This window comes from Micromys minutus (assembly GCF_963924665.1).
Source record: "Micromys minutus genome assembly, chromosome: 7".
In the NCBI taxonomy this organism is placed as follows: domain Eukaryota; kingdom Metazoa; phylum Chordata; class Mammalia; order Rodentia; family Muridae; genus Micromys; species Micromys minutus.
In genome coordinates, this window is record NC_137976.1 from 43,897,308 (window position 1) to 43,918,372 (window position 21,065).

Sequence of the window (21,065 nt, forward strand, 5' to 3'; positions counted from 1 at the left end):
ATTTTCACTATGGTCTAAGGAAGGAACTATTATCATTTCTAGTTTTCATATTAGGAAACCAAAGAATGTAATGTAATTTAAGTAATTTTGCTTGGTAGCTTACTTAAGTTCATTTGGACAGGAAGTATCAGGGTCTAGGTAGAAATCCAGGTAGTCTGTCCTCTCTGGACTGTGCTCTTAAATAGGCTTTTCAGTCTTGTTTAAGACAACTATGGAACACTGTCTCGGATGCTTGTCATAGGTATGTGCACATTTTAAGTCTTAAGGAAGACAGTTTACATATATGTGTGTGTGTGTGTGTGTGTGTGTGTGTGTGTGTGTATGAAATAACATGGTCAGGGATGCTGTCAAAAAATGGAGCTTAGATTTCCTTCTTAGAAAATCTTGCACCTTTGAAAAGCTGGCAAGTTACATACTATGGTATGTCTCTGTAGACATGTGATGGTGTTGTAAATTATTAGTGTACAAGTCTAAAGGGGAGTGCTCTTTAGTTGCATGAAAGTGACATTTTAAAAAAGAAAGGAATTTAGAGCAGCACACTGTCCATTACATTCTTCATCTCAGTTTATCAACCTTGTTACATTTCTGTCAGAAGCAGAAAAAACAGTATGCTGTGTTTCCACACACACTGATATAACATAGAAAAACTATGGGTCTGGAGATTTCAGGAGAATCAGAAAAGTTGTTACTAACCATATTTATTAAATAAGGACATAGGTTTTCTCAGAAGCTTCAGCATCTTAATTTTTCTTATATTCCCAATTACTATAATGATGGGTAAATTGAATTAAAGATAGGCAAAGATAAATTTACTATAGCATGTGTAAAAACCATTTATAAAATTGTACATTAAGATGACAGGATTTATAAACAATATTGAGAATCATAGGGACTCTATGGATACATAATCTTTCTCAGTTGATCTCACTTCAATCTTAACATTTCCCATTGCTGCTGTAGGAGCTTGACTGAAGTGTGACTGTGTAAGTGTTCCGTGTGTACTGTCAGACCCTCCCTGCCACCTCTAGCCCACAACATAGAGCTGCAGAGCTCAGCTTCTAATTCTAACCCTTAAAGTTTTACAACTACAAGGGAATCATTTTATTTTGCATGGGTGTATTTGTTGTGATTCAATTTCTGGTTATTTAAACACCTCCTAAAACTTTTCTTCTCACTTTAAATTATACATACCAGTGTATTTCGGAGGGAGCTGAAATACAGAAATGTTGTTAATAACTGTCATTAACAACTTCAGGGACGACATCAGATGGCCATATGGTACCCAGAGAACTCCCGCTCAGCCAGAATCCACAAATGTCCAAGGAAATAGTCAGAAGAAAATGTTTAAGTTAGCCCAATGTTTTCAGCCAACCAAAGATAAAATTGTTCAACATGCTCAGATCTCAGTGATCAGATATATAGACCACTGCTCTGTGACTGTTTATCCTCCGTAGAGGAAAGTCTGATTTTCTTAAGAGTTATTGTTCTCAAGATATCAACTGTGTGTATTTTTAGTGTATAAAACATTCTGGTTTTAATTAATTAGAGGAAAAATGCACATTGTAGAAATGTCTTAGGGTTATAGCTACACTGGTTTGTAGATGACAAGCCAGTACAAAGTGATTGTAAATATACCTGGCCCTGCAAAACATTTGTTTTGTTTTAAAAGGCAAAGGTTTTAAAACTGAAACTGATTAATGTCTGCGGATTCGCTGGCTTGTCACCTTTTTTAAGTGCAGCTGATTCCCTGATAGTCGACAGTAGAAGGCGAAGTGTAGGAGTGATGTGGTCTGTCTTGATGCTGCTCACAGAGGCTCACGGGACTGTAAGGATTTATTAGTTTCACTCCTCCATTTCATTGTCTTTTAAGGCAGGACAAGAACCAGTTCACTGTCTTCACGTTTGTTAAAAGTGTGCTTATTGTGTCTCTGAATCAGAGACAAAAAACTCTGATGCCGCGTGTATTTACTATTCTCTTAAAACTAGTCCTCCACCACAGACCCCAAGCCTAGAAAGAGGTTTCCTTGCACCCAGGAATGTGAAGTACAGTCTCTTCACTGAGTATTTTAGCCTCTTGAGTATTGATATTTAGTCTTTCTTAACATTTTGAGGAAGATGTGCATTGATCCATACGTTGTCTGTGAGGATCAGACTAGTATCTCTGCTCATCCTTTCCTTTGAGAAAGGGGTTCCCTTATCTTCAGTGTACCGCCATCAGGCCTTTCTGTCTGTACCGAAGTCAGGGACCACTCCATGATTGTCAACCCAGGCCTGGCAGTAGTGTGGTCATAATTAGCATTGTTTTTAAAGACTCATAAAATAACATCTCCCTAGTTTGAATGAAAATGCACTGAAGACTCATGAATTACCTAAGGACTAATGAACATTCCATTTAACACAATTATCTATTGAAAAGCTTCTTTAAATCTTTTCAAAGACATGGATGTCTTCTCCGAAGAATACAAAGGTGAACAGCATGTGCTCTGTGCCCATTGAGTTATAGCTGTTGAAAAATAGAGTAGGACCTAAGGCAACTGACAATAAGTATCAAATATTTAAGTCCATCTTTGACTTAAAACATTAACATTTTAACTTCTTTAAATGCTGCCCTGGGAATTCCATCACTGGAAGGTATCCTAGTGATTTTTTTTAATTCTTCCTTTGAAAGAAAGTGTTCAATTTAAGTTAATAATAGAAGGATAAATTGTCATTTACAGTGTCAGGCACTATTTTAAGACCTGATTCATACATAACCAGTTCTCTATTAAAGGGCATCTTGACTAATAATAGTCATTAATTCTGTATTTCCCACAATGCAGTTCTGTTTCCTTGAGCTCACATTGCTTTGTGTTCTTTGATGCCTGTTGTGTGACTAACTACATGCATGTCCATGCATGTATGTATAATGTAGTTTGCATGAACATTTCTCAGCTCCATGGGATTGTGGATGCATACCCTCAAAGTAGGTGTAAGTAGATATACTAATATGCAAAAGTGAAACTGCGCACTGGAGAGAACAGTCAGCAGCTAAGACCCAAGCCACGCTTGTGAGGACCTGGGTTCAGGTCTCAGCACCCATGTGGTTGGTGACTCACAGCCTTCTGTAATTTCATTTCCAGGGGATCCATCACCTTTTTCTGGTCTTTGTGAACACTGGGTACCCATATGGTACACAGACATACTTGCAGGCATGCACCTAAAGTGAAGATAAATATTTTTTAAGTTAATGTTATATGGCAGGGCTTTTACTGAGGAGGTACAACACACATGTTTACTCACCCCAGAGGTCAAGCTCACAACAGACTAAAGTATGAATACCACCAAAGTCTAACTCAGTGAACTAATGAGTTTTCTTGGGGTTACATAGAGGAATATGAGTAAGGGGTTACTTTTCACTTTACTGCCCCTAAAGTATTACTGAACCCCAATTTAAAAATGAGGACAAAGCAATTAGCAGATCCAAGGCTATGGCATCCTTTTGTGACACTGTTGAGACTGTCAATAACAGAAGTGCTGCTGTTCTAGTGTGTTCATGTTCTGTGTGACATAGATTCCAGGGGTGTGTTACCACAGCACAGTATTTCCATTCTTCCAGGTAGTATTTTGAGTTTTGTGCACTTCTTGGGCAAGAAATATTAACACCCACCTGTTACAGATTGGGAACATGGGTAGTTTAGGGAGTTCTCTCCTTCATCAGCACGATCAGTCAGACGCAAAGGCCATCAGCAGTCCTGCAGTCTGTCCCGAGAATCAGGACCTTGAAAGTACCCCTCAATATAGACGTTTCTTTCGTTCCAAGAGTACATATATCTTAATAGAGTCATTACATCTATACCTGTCCCCAGGTTCTGTTTGCCAAATGGAAATACCTGTGATGGTTAGATAATAAATATTTTAAAAACAGCAAACAATACAGTTGAGTTTTATATAATGACCGGGAAACTTAAGTACTTAAAAGAGAAATATTGTAGGTGGAGGTTATATTAGAGTCGTATATATTTTTTAGACTAAAGGAAAACTGAATTTCAACACATTCAGAAGCTAAACTAGCAAATAAGCCTAAAATGAAGAGAGATATAAAATACTGGCAACAGTCGGCCGCACTCTTCTCCCTCTGTACCCGTTGTGTTGTGTTGTGTTGTGTTGTGTGTGTTTGTTTCTGCCTCTGCAGATTGTATGCCTCTGCACAAACATACACGGGACATGCACATGTGAGTTAAAAGTAAAAGGCCGACAAAACCTTTCCATTTTTTAAGACTGATAACTTCTGAATATATTTGTAACAGAATATGAACTTCATGTAACAAGTAATGAAGGAGAAATAAAAAAGAATTATATCAATAGTAAAAAATACTCTAAAATATAATATGAAAAATCGGTGTGTTTTAAATGAAAGAAACCTGTGCTGTCTTTAATATTTTTGTAACTAATGAGAAAAATGAAACTGGATAGTATAAATTAGAGGAAGCTATCAAAAGCATCCAGTAAAAAATTGAAACTACTTAATTATTGTTTTTGCAGTATCGTGGACAGGGAGGAAGGAAAATTATTTTTAAGCCAGAATATGCATGTGAAGAAAGGCTAGTGTGTGTAACTCAGTGAAAACGGGAGCAGTGTGGTGGTAGGAAATTCATTTAGCTTTCCTGTAGAGAAAAATCCCACTGTAGGCTATGGCAGGACCTTGCAAATGAGATTTGTCTCAGTTTTTTGGTAACCTTTGACAAATTGTGGAAAACAGCTCATAACAAATGGGAAAAAAATCATTCTAAGACTAAGCATTGTTTCTAAATGTAGACTATTATTTCATAGGAACATTTAAAAATGTTCTAATATCAGAACTTGTAGAAAAAAGGCTGAAAACCGTAAATTAATGATTTCCCTGACAAAGCCTGTGGTCACAGGTGCTATCCCAGAGTGGTTCTCAGTTCTATGACATGCCACTATGCAGAACTCAGCTTCCCCCTGTGCTGTGCTACTGAGAGACAGGGAGGGAGGAAAGAGAAGTAAAACTCAGCACAGGGAGCTAGGGAGGAGCTGTCTGTCAGTAAAGCCCAATGCTTTCCTCCAGCAATCAGCTGCCTCCAGTGAGGCCCTTCATGCTTCTGTCTTACACTAGTGACCTGGACATTGGGTCTCAGGAATGTTCTTTACCCTTTTGCTTCTAAGTTAGCTTTCTGTTGCTGCTCACCTCTGAGTTTCTGTTTCCTGTTTAGTTGTTGTGATTTCCATGAGCTGTTCCAACAAACTCCTGAATGGAAGTCACTCCGCTATGTATGCCACAGATTGTTTCTGCCTCGCCAGTTAGACTGGCCAGTGCACAAGCCAGCTTCACTTTCTATTTGCTATAGCTTAAAGCAGAGAGAATGCTGGCACTGTTGGGATACAGCATGCAGTGTCCAGGGTTCACCCAGACTTTTGACAGCCTTCAAAACAGACTAGCAGAAGGGGTTAGTACACAGTCTTAGATAGAGTCTAGAAGTTCGCCAGAAGGCTCTGTACTTGTCACTGTCCCAAAGGTTTAGGCAAAGTCATGGAAAACACTTATCCAGTGTGTGGCTGACACAAAGCTGAAAGATAATTCAAACTTTGATAAGGTAAGGTTTATCAAGAGAAATGGGAAATCACTCATCTAGGCACCAAGTACATGACATAAATTATAAAAATGTAGAATTAAAGAGACCAAGCTTCCTAGCATTTTATGTGGATAGAGAAATCTTGCACTTTAATTGACCATAGGAAACACAGTATGATACATTTAAGAAAACTGAGAGATTTCATCTCTGGGTACCATTAAAAACTACCTAGTATCCCTAATGAGAGTTGTGGGTCTTACATGCTATACTACAGAAAAGCTAACAGTATCATTTAAGAATATTGCTACACTGAAATACCTGTTCTCTCAGTCATTATGGAGCTCATATAATACTTGTACACATTTGTTTTTGCATCATAGTACCCTAGTAAAGGTGGTACTGTCACCTACTTCTCTGGCCGTTTAAGCTCCTATGAGTTCAATCTACTCGCTGTGGAACTTTACTTAAGTTCTGATGTTTGGCTGTGAACTCAATTTTTATTCAATAAAGTCTATTCTTACGTAGGTTCTATGGCAAGCAGGGTAATCATTTATTGCTCAGTACTGAAGTTCTCAAACAACCTGCCCACTCACACAGTAATATGCTGTCTTTTTGCAAAAGCTAATGAACTCTCAAGAAGACTGTGTAACATGAACCTTTATGTTGGAAAGAAGGTTCTATTAGGCAACACGGTGACACCCAACTCTAGGTCAGCTCTGAGTTTTGGTTAGTGAGCAAATTTGTAATTTGTGGTTTTTAATAGAAAAAAAATTTTTTTACCTTTATAATTTCACCTCTAGCAATATAATTGTTTTTCTTTTAGTTTGAGAATTGCAGGTCTCTTTTGGGAGAGTGGGGGCAGCTTCTAAGAGCCTGAAACAGAAAGGAAAGCAAACATAGTGCCTGGTGTAATTACTAACGAGAAATGCTATGCTAGTCTCCAGAGTGAATATCTGTATGTGTTCCATTTTACTTCTAGCTTAGAACCCTATCAAGGGGTGATAAGGAGAATTATTTTGAAATATATTGAACAGAGAATAGAGTTTTCAAAGTACTATTAGGTTTGCTAAGTTGAATCTGTGCTGCATGCAAACTGTGGGCTTAGCAGGCAAAAGCTCATTGCTAGATGAGAAAAGTCCCTGACGTGACCTATGAAAGGCAACCAACGTGACAATGGCTAAGAAACATAACATTTATCTTGAGAATGTCATCCTGACCTACTTCTAGAACTAGTATTTGAGCCCACGTGGAATAGTTTCTAAATAACTAGGGCTAGAATGGTTGAAAGGGAATATTATTTCAAAATTCAGTGTGAAATGTACAGGGAAGGATAATTATTTTAGCATTGTAGCATTCGCATAGCATGTGCTTCAGATGTGTTTCTGGTTCTGTACAATACAGGATAGAGCCCAGTGTTATGGTTTCTTGAGTTTTAAAGGCTAACTCGTATGAGTTCCAGAGAAAGGCAGTTACATCCTTCCCTGTGAATTATCTGAAGCCCTGGACACTCTTGTCATGATGTTGCTGTTGTTGTTCCTTCTTCTCTTCCTCCTTCTCTTCATCCTCTTCCTCTTCCTTCTTCTTCTTGTGGCAGTATCTGTCTCCCCCAGCATCTCCAATTTCTTCCTAGCCTAAACAACAAAATTCTTTGAGAAAGGTTTGTGATTCATTAAAAGTGCTAGGGTGGAAAATATGAGAGAAGGGGCATCAGATACTTAGTCCAGTGTATTACCCATCCAAGATTAAGTGAACAGTCCTAACAACTTGCCGTTTGGGAACATGACGGTTCTGCGCCTATGCTGATTTTGTGCTGATTCAGCACACTGCAGCACACTTTCACTTCTGTGCTACTAATGTGCAGTAAATTACACTGCTTTGACCTATGCTGCCTTGGACCAAAGAACAGCAATGGCCTCTTGGTAAATTCTGCAAAGAGAAACCTGGCCCTGTTGTTTCTGTATCTTTAGTTGTCCTCTTGGGCCCTGGCATTTGAGAGTTTTCAGTTAAGTGTTTATTAGTGGACATTGAGGTATAGAAAATTGTTTACAATAAGTTATAACTTCCTGGAACATAACCTAAGAGCTTGAAGGTAATAAAGAGCTGGAGATAAAGGTAAACAGCTTTCCTTTTAATTGTCTTATATCTGATATTTAGTGATGAAGACGTTTTACAATTGACCAAATCTATAGCAGATGTATTTTGGCATTCAGAAGTTTTCAAATTCTAGAAAAAAAATAAATGTATATACTAAATATACCTTGGTTCTATGTAATGTGTCCAGCACATAATCAAATGCATGAATATTCTGGTAGGAAAAATATAGTCACAAGTAAATATGATCAACTGTTTAAGGCATAAATAGTTCCAATTGCTTTCATGCAGAATCTACAGCCAGGCTTAGATAAGATTAGGTTTATAACCAGACATGATCAAACCCAAATATTTTCAGATCATCTGTGTTTTAAGAGCTCTCTGTTAGCGCTGGAAACCTATACTGCGTGTTCACCAGTTGAATCCTTTCTTTGTTTAATGAGTCACAACATTTCTGATTTCAAGTGGGTCAGTGGAAGTCGCTGCTACTTTTCCTTTCTGGGGTGTGGGGACAAAGATTAGAACAGAGTATGGAGATTATTACACACTGGCATAAATATATCCTCTCACTTAGCCTCACAAAGATCCTCCAGGATAGGATCTGTCTGTTTTATAAAGGTCTGGGGGACAATTAGGAGTGGAATTCTGTGCTAGATAGGTAAAGTAAAAACTAAGAGCCAAACTTGTTTGTGAGATTTAGAATCTATCCTCTATCAAATCTAGTTTTCATAAGAAAAGTTTTTGATGGTGCTAGGAAATGATTCAGAAATGTTTATCTGTGCTTCAATGAAACTAGTTCAACAGAAGTGAGCTAATTGTAAAGTTTGGAATCTTTCTTAAGTTTTAAAAGATAGATTTTAAAAAGTTAAAACTCATTTTAATTATATAATAATGAGTCTGTTTGGCATTTCTCTCTCACTTTTGTTTCAACTATTTAGATGTGTCTGGCATCAGAGGGGGTGAAAATGGAAGATACAAAACTAATAAAATCAAAGGAATCAGATGGAGGAAGAAATGAGGAGATAGAAAAGGGGAAGGAAGGGAGAGACATAAAAGTGGAGAAGCCCATTGAAACTGCATTCCAGAAGGAAGCAGAACTTGGGAAGTCAGCTAAGGGCAACATAAGAGAGTCTAAGGACCTAAGAGACGTTGAACAGCTACAGATGGGTAATGTAATGTCTCTCAAAGTAGAAGACCCCAAAGAGATTAGAAAGGAATCAGAGGACGATAAGAAATACAGTCACTTCCCTGATTTTTCCTACTCTGCCAGTAGCAAGATAATAATTAGTGATGTCCCCAGTAGAAAGGATCACATGTGCCACCCTCATGGAATTATGATCATTGAAGATCCCACCACACTAAACAAACCAGAAAAGATAAAAAAGAAAAAGAAGAAAAACAAATTGGATCGCCATGGAAATGACAAGTCCACCCCAAAGAAGACCTGCAAGAAGAGGCAGTCTTCAGAATCTGACATTGAGAGTGTCATGTACACCATCGAAGCTGTGGCAAAAGGAGACTGGGGTGTTGACAAACTCGGAGAAACCCCAAGAAAGAAAGTCCGTACCTCCTCAAGTGGCAAGGGAGGCATTTTGGATGCCAAGCCACCAAAGAAAAAAATGAAATCCAAGGAGAAGAAGGTTTCCAAGGAGAAGTGCTCAGATATCACCAAAGAGTCTCGACCTCCAGATTTCCTCAACATTTCTGCCAGCAAGAGTGTTCCTGGGGAGGTGCCAGAGAGCATAAAAGCAGAACCCTTGACCCCTACAGAGGATGCACTGCCACATAGCCTACCAGGACAGGCTAAGCCTGAGGAGAGTGACTGTCACAGAAAAACGGAGACATGTGGCTCCAGGAAATCTGAGAGGTCTTGCAAAGGTGCTCTTTATAAAACCCTGGTGTCCGAGGGCATGCTCACCTCCCTGCGAGCTAATGTTGACAGAGGTAAGTGACTTCTACAAACCTGAAAGGACTGCAAGGCTTTGCAGAGTCTCCCCTTAAAAGAAAGCATCATGAACAGTTGAATGTCAGACTAGTTCTTTGTGTAAGTCACTCATGTGCCATACCCATTTCACTTTGCCCTCCCACTCCCTAGCACTTAAGGGAGGGTGTGTAGGTAGTCATTATAGAAAAGTTCCAGGTAACTACGTTTTTTCTCTGTTGTGGGCTGCCTTCATTTTGAAGGGTCAATATTGAATGTTGCTTTTAGCCTGCGTATTTAAATTGATGGAATTTACTGAGTGACACAAATGTGGCAGAATCCTTACTTGTAGGATCCAAAATCAAAGATTCTGTCTAGTGCTTTTGTTAGGTAATCAAAACCACAACTGAAGTGTTACTTCAAACTTGGTAGCATCTGTAGAGTATTCTATATGTATTCGTTTCATTTTGAAGTATCTGGTGAGGGAATTTGTTCTTGGTGGGCTCTATTCCAATAAGAAATGCATGGAGTGGAGAGAGCTTGGCAGTACATAGTTCTCCAGGGATATATTTCAGTGAGTCTAGAGAAAGTTAGGATTAATGGTGTCTATCGGCAAAAGACTCTCATGCTTTAGGCTAGCTCTCAAATGGAAAAGATGGCAGCAGCATCTTGAAGCTAGTGCCTGATGAACAGGACATTTCTGCTTAGCTCAGAGGTGAGATCCTTTTCTGCAATTCCTTTACTAACAGTAGTCCAACCCAAATTGCTCTGGGCACTGATAGCTGCAAAGGGCATTGTGGAATATAGGCAAAGGGGCCAAGAAGTTACTTGGGAAGGACCTGAGGTGATCTCCTTCAGCCCTGGTATTTTGAGAAAACCCCTTCTCTTGGTTTTCCTAGGGAAACGAAGCTCAGGAAAAGGAAACTCCTCTGATCATGAAGGGTGTTGGAGTGAAGAGAGCTGGCCATTTAATCAGAGTGGAGCCAGTGGAAGCAAGAAGTTTAAGAAGAAGCTGAGGGAAGACTCCTTCCTTGGGTAGGTGCCTGCGAGGACAATTGGCCCTCCTGTGGCAGGAGTGTTTAGTCTAAGTCAGTTTATTCTTTTTCTCTTAGCCCTTGTCTTGATATGAGCCCCCTACTGAAAACAGATCATGAGTAATAATGTGATTTCTTCTCTTAACCAATCATGTGAATGGTAATATCATTTACAGTTTTGTTGTGGTAGAAAGTATACACATTTTAAGTTTGGTACTGAATTTGAATTGAGGTCCACCACCACAGTGCAGTAGTGTAATAATTGTAGATACTTTATCATTAATCACGAGGACCTATCTGGAACTTTGAATGCATTTATTTGTGTATTTTTATTTTGTACATTTTTACCATTATTTATGTTTTAGTATTATATGTGTTTGGTATTTTAAAATATAGACACATATCTTTATAAAATAATAATAGCTGGACAACATGAGTTAAATTTTTGCTCAGCTCTAACTTTGATAAATTTAAACAACCTCCTGTTACTCTAAGAAAAAATAATTCCAATATACATTACACGCTGAATGTAGTACCAGGACGTAATGGCACAGATCACTGTAAAGTCACTTAGGATTGTTATTTCATGATTCTTGTTATGCCAACACTCTCACTAGCAATCAGTTTAAGTATTGTGTTAGGCAGTGGCTAGAGACGGCCTGAGATTGGTGAGAGACGTATCTTAGGTAGTGGGTAGAGACAGTGCTTCATATTGATGAGAGACGTAGCTACAGATTTACTTGTACTGTTTTGAAAGTCCTCTGAGATTGCACATTAGCCTAATTTGAAAAGAAGATGATGAATAGAAATAATTCTCCATATTTTTCCTAAGTATTTTTAAAGTATGCAAATTTTATGCATTAGGTATATTATATTTGCTTTATTCATAATATTTGCATTTCTATTCATGGAAAATAGAATTTTTTCTCTGGAAATAAAGTGTTTTAACGTCTTGTTAATTCCAAGACTTCAGGGCATCATAAAGGTAGAGCCTTCTGGTACAGATACTTCAATATTATCTTAAAATACATATATTTTAATATTATATTGACATTAATCTAATAAATTTTGAAAGTGCAAAGTACTTCAAATTCGTTTTACTTCTGTTATGCTTAAGGAATGATATGAAAACCTCCATTTGTCATTGTTAAATGATATTTCCAAATGTAGGGTACTTTAAAAAAAAGTGATCCTAGGCAATAAAGTGTGCTGATACTTTGTAGAAGTGCTGATACTTGGTAGTCTGAACACCAGGCCGGTCAGGAGGCACCTCCTGACAGTAAGGAAATAAAGTAGCAAGCAGAACAGAGGGGGAGATAGCTCAGCTGTGAGGAGTTTACACTGTAACATGAAGTCTTGAGTCTAGCCCCAGAGCTCACATCCAAAAAAAAAAAAAAAAAAAAAAAGCTAGGCATGATAGCAAACCCAACTCTAGGAAGTCAGATCCTGGGGAACACTGGCTAGCTCCATCTAATCAGGAAGGGCCAGGTAAGAAGAGTCCCTGTCTCAAAAGAACAAGATGGACAGCTCTTGAGAAACAGTAGCTGAGGTTGTCCTCTGGCCTTCATACATGAATACAAATGTGGGCACACTCACTGACGTGGGAATGATAAACAGTAGTAAGCATTAATCCCTTCAATAAAACTGATTCCACCGAGCAACTAGGTGAGCTGGGCATTTAGGCACATGCACATTCTCTTTAGAACCTGAAGCATGAAGATCATAGCAAGGGCTACATAGGGAGTCCCAAGTCAGTCTCAGCTGCACAGCCAGATCTTCTCTCCAGACCTCTCTCCATTGTTAGTGAAACAGGTTTTAAGAGAGAGATTTCACCATTTGCTGAGATACAGAAGAAATAGAATAGTGTTTGAAAGTATCTCAAGAGCATAGTGAGGTGTGGGGGTGTGTAGGTGAGAAGCCCAACACATCTACAGCTCCCTCCTCTTCCCCAGTCCTTCCATTTTCTGTCTACCAAGCTCAGCAGTTCCACAGCTTCCCCCAGCTGTCTGCACTGTATCTTCGTTAGGAATTCTCATTGAACAAAAGCCAACAGGCAGCCTAGAATCCAGCAGGCATGCTGCCATTACTACGCTGAGCCCTTAGAGATGAAACCAGCCCAAGGATTCCCTAACTTTGCCAGTCCTTTGTCGTTTTCATTTACAGTGGTATCACCTCTCTTGCCAGTATTCATTGGAAACTGGCTTTCCTGTCTACTTAATTGTTTTCCTCACTGAGTCACCACTCTGGAACTTCTTTCCTAACATTCAAAATTTGTATGTGTTTTAATCAAATACTAGTTAGTAACTACTTTATAAAAAATGCAACTTATAACACTCAATATATCACATTACCTATAAGCTTGTTAATGCATGAACATGCATTTGAATCTTTAGGATGAGACCTGTCTGAGTAGAATATATATTTGTACTCATTGTTATGAGACTAACCATGTCAGTGGAGAGAAATCAAACTTTCCACTTCAGTTATTCAGGTTCAACCACTCGGGCCTGAATGGTTGAACTGAAAGCCATGCATGTGATTATACAGCCTTTATGTTGATTTATATTGATACTTGTTCTTAAAAATTTCTGAAAAGGTAGGGGGGATTTTCCCCCTTGTATGGAATTTTTTTTTAATATCCTAATTCCTAGGGACCCCCTTTTCAAGTTGAAATACTTAAAAAATATATTATTTATCATTTTCTGTTTAAATACTTGGTCTTTTTGTTAATTGACTGATTCCCTCTCCTTTTAATAGTTCTGCAAAACTGGATGAAGAATTTGAAAAGAAATTCAACAGCCTCCCTCAATATAGTCCTATTACATTTGACCGGAAATGTGTATCTATTCCAAGGAAAAAGAAGAAGACTGGAAACATGTCCTCAGAATCGACTAAAACCAGCAAAGGTTAGCAGTGTATTCACTTCTTCAGTGTATCTGAGCCTCAGTCGTCCACTCAGATAACCAGCTCCTGTAGAAAACTACAGTGATTAGATGTCCAGAGCTGTCTCTGCCCCTGCCTCCCTCCTCCTTTCTGTACTTCTTAATTCTTCTTAGCCTCATTCTTTGCTTCATGTCAACAAACATATGGTCATGGTGCTGCTTTCCAGAACCTTTTTGGAGCTTTGAGAGGCTCTAGGACTGTGCAAACCTTCTGTTTGCCTGAGAAGCAGACACTGGTTTTTACTGTAGTATGGTCCAAAACAAAATAATAAACCTACCTAGCATACTCCAGCAATATACTTTGTTTTGTTAAGTTTGAAAAAGTGTTTTGTTTATGTATTTGTTTTCAAGAGCATCAAGTTTTCACTTTCTTTGTCAGGAATGTCTTCAAACTATCTGTGTGACCTAGGTGGATCTTAACACTCACCAGGGACATTACTGTTTAAAGGAAAAATTTAAAGGGTATTGACATTTTCAGTAGTCTCAACACCTGACACAGCTGCCGATATGTCCAACCTTTGTGGCAGGCCCTGGGGCATGGTCTGGGCACCAGACATGGGTTCCACTTAGGCTTGTTCAGGCACCATGAAGAATTAGGCTGTCTTCTGGTTTCTCTTAAGACCTAACGAATGGCTAGGAAAGTTTCCCTCTAGTTTTTCACACAGACGTGAAAGACATCATTTAGTGATCTAGCCTGCCAAGGACAAGAACAGGAGAGATGAAGGACAGGTGTGAGTGGGCTACAGCTTCTTCAGGATCATATTCTCAGTAGGCTTTGGTAGGCAAGTTCTTTGTAACTATCTTGCAAAAGTGGCTACCTGTTCCTTTCTTATATCAAGTCAAACTTATTCCCTGATTTTTATGAATTTTGAGGGAATATGTAAGATATATGAATTAAGAAAAAAATACATTTATATTTTTTCTAATAAAACTTAAATCATTCTCCCTCAAGATCTATAAACCCTTTGCACACTAACTGCCAAAACCAAAGAGGAGGTCACTTCGAGATGACATCTCAGGATATTATTGAAAGGCTTGTGAAAATCCCTACTCTGTGACTAAAGGCTGGGAGGAGCATAAAAATAATTGCAGAACTAATCATCTCCTTCTGTGGTTACTAAGAAGCCAAAAGAATAAAGAACAAAACAGGAAATGCTACATCACCAGCTTTTCTCACTTGAGAAAAAATCAAACAGTGTTCTGTGGAGACCTTTCAAGACTGACAGAGCTGAGGCAGACACATTGCTAAGCAGTGGACACCAGAGTGGGTTACTACGTGTCATGTCAGTCTTTTTCCTGGAGATGTTTAGGAATAAGAGTGTAGTCAGTGAGTCCAAAGATGATGCTGCCTTGAGCTCCATGTTTCATGGTCTTAAAGATGCTGATAAATACAGTACTTGACAACCTAGTAAAATGTCACTTCATTGATTGATGTTCAAGACACCTTCCTTATCCTACTTGATACAGGTCAAGGCATTCATTTTACAGTGTTAAAATTGGCCGAATTATCTATCAAGGAAAATACTGATAGGTTGTTTTTCTAAAGCTGAAACCTGAAGTTAGGCTCTATTTTCGTGTGACCCTCCTTTTGGGTGTCTGCTACATGCTTTCTTCTCCAGCTATTTCTTTCATTGAAGTCCCTTTCTGTAGTTCTGCGCTGTGCTTCACACAACATTGTCTTAACTTGTTCTGTGTACTTCTCAAGCCATAAAGCCCCTGGTTCTGCAGAGCTGTGTCAGTAATTACATGTGTGGGAGGAAGACATCTAACACTTCAGATTTTGTCCTGTGTTGTGTTTCATAAGATGAAATGGAATTAAAATAAAGCAAAACTTAAATAACATATTCTGTTTAGCAAACTAGAGAAATAGTATTCATAACCAATTTGCAATTTGGCATTAAAGCAGTGGACTAGACTGTGGGTTATTAATGAAATTATCATACCAGCTGTGCAGTAATTGCCTGATCTTTAGGGGATAGAGAGATTGTTTTCTTACACTCCAGACCCTTTGCACCTTTGCATAATGAGTCATTCAAAACAAACACTGTGTGCGAGATCATTAGCTGTTTTGTAGAAGAGTGTGTGTCCATAGGAAACTTATCTTCAGCCCAACAATTTCCCATTTGTCTATATTATTTTTCCTGCATTCATTGTCATTCAACATTTTTTCCTTACATATAGTTGGTACCCTTTTGGGTATTTGTGGATATATGAAATGCATAGAATTTTCCTGAAATGTAATTTCAAGAAGAAATTACTATTTATGATCTCATACAAATGCAGATCTTAGAATCACAGTACGTGCTTGGGTTTACTGCTCTATTTTTCCATTTGATCTCATTGGCTTTAACTTTTTCTTATGCGCTCTCATTTCTTCCCCATAGTCTTTCCATTATGTCTGTCCCATACCTCGGTTCAAAAACCTCAAGTGAGAGACTGCAGTGATTAAGTACCACCTACTGCAAGTGGGTTTGGTCTATTTTGTCCTAGGAGAACACAGCATGACAGATGATTTAGGAGCAGAATTTCCCTTTGCTTCTAAAAACCAACTATTCAACACATTGTGATCCATCTAGCTCACAGTGCAGATCAGCTGCAGCCCAGTCTTACGTTGTTTGCCAGGTTATCTCCATTCTTTCTCTGTGATTTTGAATGAAAGTTTTAAATCATAAATCTAAGTTAAACTGTTGCTTCTGAGAGAGGCTTCCTTTTGAGACATCATTTGTGTATGGATAATATATGAAGTATTGTTTACAGAGAGCCTCAGAAGTCAGAATTCTAGGAAAATAGCAATTCTCAAACAGAAGTAGGGTCTCATAGAAAATGTAAATTGAGTTCAAGTCGGAATTTTAAGCTCCATCTTGACTCTTGACTTCTCCTTATTCTTTGTATCTTTATATATTTTGGGGGTCCATGTCAAGTGTTCTCTGCTTTTCACAACCCACATTGCATTTTGTTATTATAGTTAAAAATGGTTAAGAGGGGAGCCGAGCAGTGACTCAATGTTAAGTGTACCAGCTGCTCTTGGAGAGGTCCATGGAGGACAGTACCCACATGGCAGCTCACAACCATTTGTGATCCCAGTCCCAGAGGATCTGACACACTCCTCTGGCCTCCACAAGGATTGTTTGCATGGAGAACACAGACATAATGCAAACGAAACACATACATAAAATTTAAAGACAGAAAAGATATTAAATGGCTAAGCAGGAGCTAGTTAGATACAACACCAGCTTAGCATATATAAAGCCCTAATATAAAGCTTAATCCAGCTACTATCCCCTCCCCATAAAATGGCTAAGAATTAAGGCTTATTTTAAATCACGGTTGTATTAAATGGTTTTATAACATAGAAGCTAGAATCTGCTGTTTAAAGTTGAGGACGATTTCAGTCACCGACGCTGAGGAGAGCAAAGTTAACCTCCCCTGTTAGGAAGTTGTAGTTCCAAGTTTAGGTAGAGCTTTGTAATTTTCCCTCAAACTATTTGAGGCTTTTTTGTTGATTCTGAAACTTTCTCAGGAAAATAGTGACAGTACATTTGCAGCTATAATACACACACTATCATGGTTCTTTTTCTAAATCTTACTATGTTTTTTGATCAGCTATAATCTTCCAAGAATACACCTATTTTTACTTTTACTCTATTTGTAGTTTTAATTCTCATTCAAAGAATTGGTTCTTATAATTGTGTTCTCATACATACTTTGTTGAATCTCTTCCTCAGCTATACTCCTCCTACATGACACCGCATTGATTTTCTTAATTATGGGTGTTCAGCCCAAGAAAACAGTCCATCCCAGTCATGACTCCTAACTTAATAGTGGCCGATATACTTTCTAACTTACTCAGATAAACAGCCAGCATCTGGGAGCAATTTGCTACAAATTATTGCAAAGGGATTTATTGATTCATTAGTTATGCAACAATACAAAAATATCAGACTAGTCTTAGAAAATAATCCTTCTACTTTTCTATTGCTTAAAATGCATGAAATTATAGAGCCAGAGGAAACTTCAGGACAGCAGAGTCAGACTGAGCATTCATGATACAACAGTTCAGAAGAACAGGTTTGCCTAAGAGCAGATTACACATTCTCTGGCCTTGAAAAATTCCTGTGCTGACCTCTGTTTCTGTGTCACTGCAAACTTTCCCCAGAAGGCCTATTCCTCAGGAAACTCTGAGAGTTAATGCATTAGGAAGGTTGTTGTTACAGTTTCGGTCTCCTCTGCCCCTTGTCTTATGGCGAGGCTCTGCTGTTTTTACCCAGATGTAAGCTTGAGTGCAATGCAAAGGAGACCTCATTGTCTGGGCATCCTTCCCCACCTTCCAGTGCTGACCCCAGCAGCTTTCCGGCCCGCGCTGTGATGCTGGTGATGTAGGTGTAAGGAGGCCGCGGGTGATGCTGGCATTCTCTGCAACAGTTTGCTAGGGAAAGAGATGGAATTAGAAGTCTGAAGTAGAGTGTGAGTGAAGAACTCTTATCTTTTCTTTGATTTCTGAGTGATTCTTTCTAGAACATTATTTTTCTGCTTTTCGTTTTCTTTTCATCCAATTTTTGGACCCTTATATGTTAACATAACAAAGGGGAAAAAGAGTTCTTAATTCCCTTGTATTTTCTATTATTTTTTATCATGTTTTAAACTTTATTTTCTTCAGACAGCTTGTCAAACTCATGTGCCATTCCATTGAGCAGAAATGAAATTATTCATTTATTGACTCCTAAATCACTGCTTTTCTGTGACTGTGATTAGATCTTACTCATTACTTTCCTTTCATGTTCTTGTCACTACCTTTGAGGGAGCCATCATTTGTTTACCGTATTTATAGTCATCTTTTGGGGGATGGTTCAAAGCAAGGAATTTTTTTTTAGATGTAAGCTTATATAAGCTGTTTTATATACAAAGCCAGTTTGCATGTTTGCTTTGTATGTGTGAGTGCAAATATGGACAGATTTGTCTTCAGCGTTGTCCTTAACTCCCACTTTTTATACTTTTTTCTTCTCTAAGCCATTCTAAATCAGTCTGTGCTTAGATCACTTTCCGTGTGAGGCAGTATCTTAGAATTCCCACAGGTAAATCAGTAGGGTCTCCGTGAGACTCAGAAGTCTCGGAAACTTTCTTCGGCTCTCTCCTACTTATTTTCCACAATTGCCTAGATGTCATTCTGGTCAGAGTGCCTGGATAGTATAAAGTACAGGGACCACTAGTGCCAAACACATTATAGAGAACATTGCTAATATCAAGTACTAAGTGTATGTACATGACACGTTAACTCTGTGCTTGTTAACAAAAAAAAATTTTTTTTTTTCTATCTTCATTTCAAACCATTCCAACTAATCAGAAGTATTTGGTATGGGTTATTTAGAAGAATGACTTATGGTCATAACATTTGTGAAGATTTATGGTATCACTGCTAACTTAAAAAAATGTGTTTCTCACACACTTTTGCCAAGCAGTGAGGTAGGAGCTTTGTTATTTATGAAGTGAGCTTTTTTTTCAGAGTCTGTCTTATACTAAACTGTATTCTAGGCACTCTGACTATCACTGTGGGAAAAAAAAAAACCTGCTGCTAGAAAGGTTTCATTATACTGGATGATAAATAACCAAGACCCAAGTAACCAAAGAACATTATGTATTTGAAGGTTACAAGTGCTGTGGAAATTAAGAGAACAGATGCTAGAGCAAGTAGACAGTGGTCAGCAAGGACAATGACCACTTGAACAACATTCGAACAACTAGAACTAACAGACAGAATTATTCCTCAAGTATGTGGAACAATATCCATAATTAGATAGTGCTGGCTGCAAAGCAAAGCGATCAATTGAAAGTTAAACTAACCAAGTATTTTCTCTGGCCTTAGTAGAACAAATTAAAATCAGACATAGCATTGAGGGATGAGATAAATGCAGATGAGAGTCGAGTCGGAATGGGAGGAATGTGGCGCTGTGCTTAGGGAGGAATTACTCCTCTATCCACGGTACAGAAGTGAAAATCATTGTAAGTAAATACTATGAACAGAAATTAAGTAACCTTCATAAGATGAACATCTGATAGGAAGGCACAAACTGCTGAAGCCAACTTACGAGTGATCTGTGTCAAGATGTTAAATCAGGAATCAGTGTGCTAGGGATGTGGGATCCTAGGCCCAATCGTACTACCATCGATTCTGTCAGACTTCTCGGAGGAATTGCCTGCATTCATGTAGAGCACACGCATACACCCACACATACATATGTATATGCTAAAATCTAAAATCAGTTTTAAAATGTGATTTTGACAGTGTTGAACAAAACACATAGCTCCATTCAACACTGTAGTTTAATTGTTATGGCCTCAGATTAGCAGTGGATTAATAAATAAGACACCAAAAAAACTCAGTAAAAGTAAAAGACAGTATAGATAAATAGCTAAATTAGGCTGTATCAAATTAAACCTTTTTTGTATTTTAAAGGACAAATTGTCAGGAAAATGAAAAGAGAACTCATAGAAGGGGATAAATCTTTGTAACACACTTGACAAAAATCTAATTTTTAAAAATCTTAAAACCACATTAAAAACAACAAAAATAGGCAAGTGATCAGAAAAATATACAAACCACCACTAATAGAAAAAAGTTTCTTAATACCTCTTAGGAAAATGCACATCAATATTACAATAAGATGATACCACTTCAGATCCTTGGAATGACCGTAAGTGTGAAGACTGAAGATAACGCACTGGAGACAGTGGAGAACTTAACCCTTATGCACTACCTAGACAGAACACGATGCATAGACCTCCACAGCTGTTTCAGTAAGCAGTGCAGTAGCTGCCCTGATCATAGGACTTAGCAATTCTACCCTCTGTGTATATGCCTAAGAGTATATGCCACAAGAACACATAATCAAATGAATATGAACAAACAAAAGCAAAACCATACATCGGTGCTTATACCAACTGTATTCATGAGAGCCAAAAGGTGGAAAACAGTCCATAAATCTATCAGTCCCTAAACTGATCAAATGTAAATATCGGTATCATCTTGATCTTCCTGGAGCACAGGTGAGCCCTAGAAATGTTATACTAAATTCAAGAACAAGCTAAACTACTTCTTATATTGTCTGTGTTATATAGGTTTTTTTGTTTTTCTAATGTAGTTCAGGGGTGGTTTAGAGGTGGGGAAATGCAGGACAAGAAGGATAGGTGCGACATTCAATTATTTTATTATTTTAATGTATGTGGAATACAGTGTCACTGTCTTCAGAGACAACAGATGAGGGCATTGGACCCCATTACAGATATTTGAGAGCCATCATGTGATTGCTAGGAATTGAACTGAGGACCTCTGGAAGAGCAGTCAGTACTCTTAACCACTGAGACATCTCTCTAGCTCTCCATGACATTTATTTATTTTTTATGTGATAAAATATTATGTTGTTAATTGATGGTGCACATATCTCTAGAAAGGAAAATATTAGCTATATTTTAATTGACTGATGATTTTGGCCTGTAAGTCATATTTCAA

At 38.2% G+C, this 21,065-nt stretch overlaps 1 protein-coding gene across 1 annotated transcript in view; it reads left to right on the forward strand.

Annotated features, from left to right (window-relative positions):
• BBX (BBX high mobility group box domain containing) overlaps window positions 1-21,065 on the forward strand; it is a 76,877-nt gene that overhangs the window by 40,743 nt on the left and 15,069 nt on the right. The window contains exons 8-10 of the mRNA XM_080918928.1: window positions 8,603-9,608; window positions 10,485-10,620; window positions 13,377-13,525. Coding sequence (XP_080775054.1) covers window positions 8,603-9,608; window positions 10,485-10,620; window positions 13,377-13,525 — 1,291 coding nt within the window. The remainder of the gene's footprint in view (window positions 1-8,602; window positions 9,609-10,484; window positions 10,621-13,376; window positions 13,526-21,065) is intronic.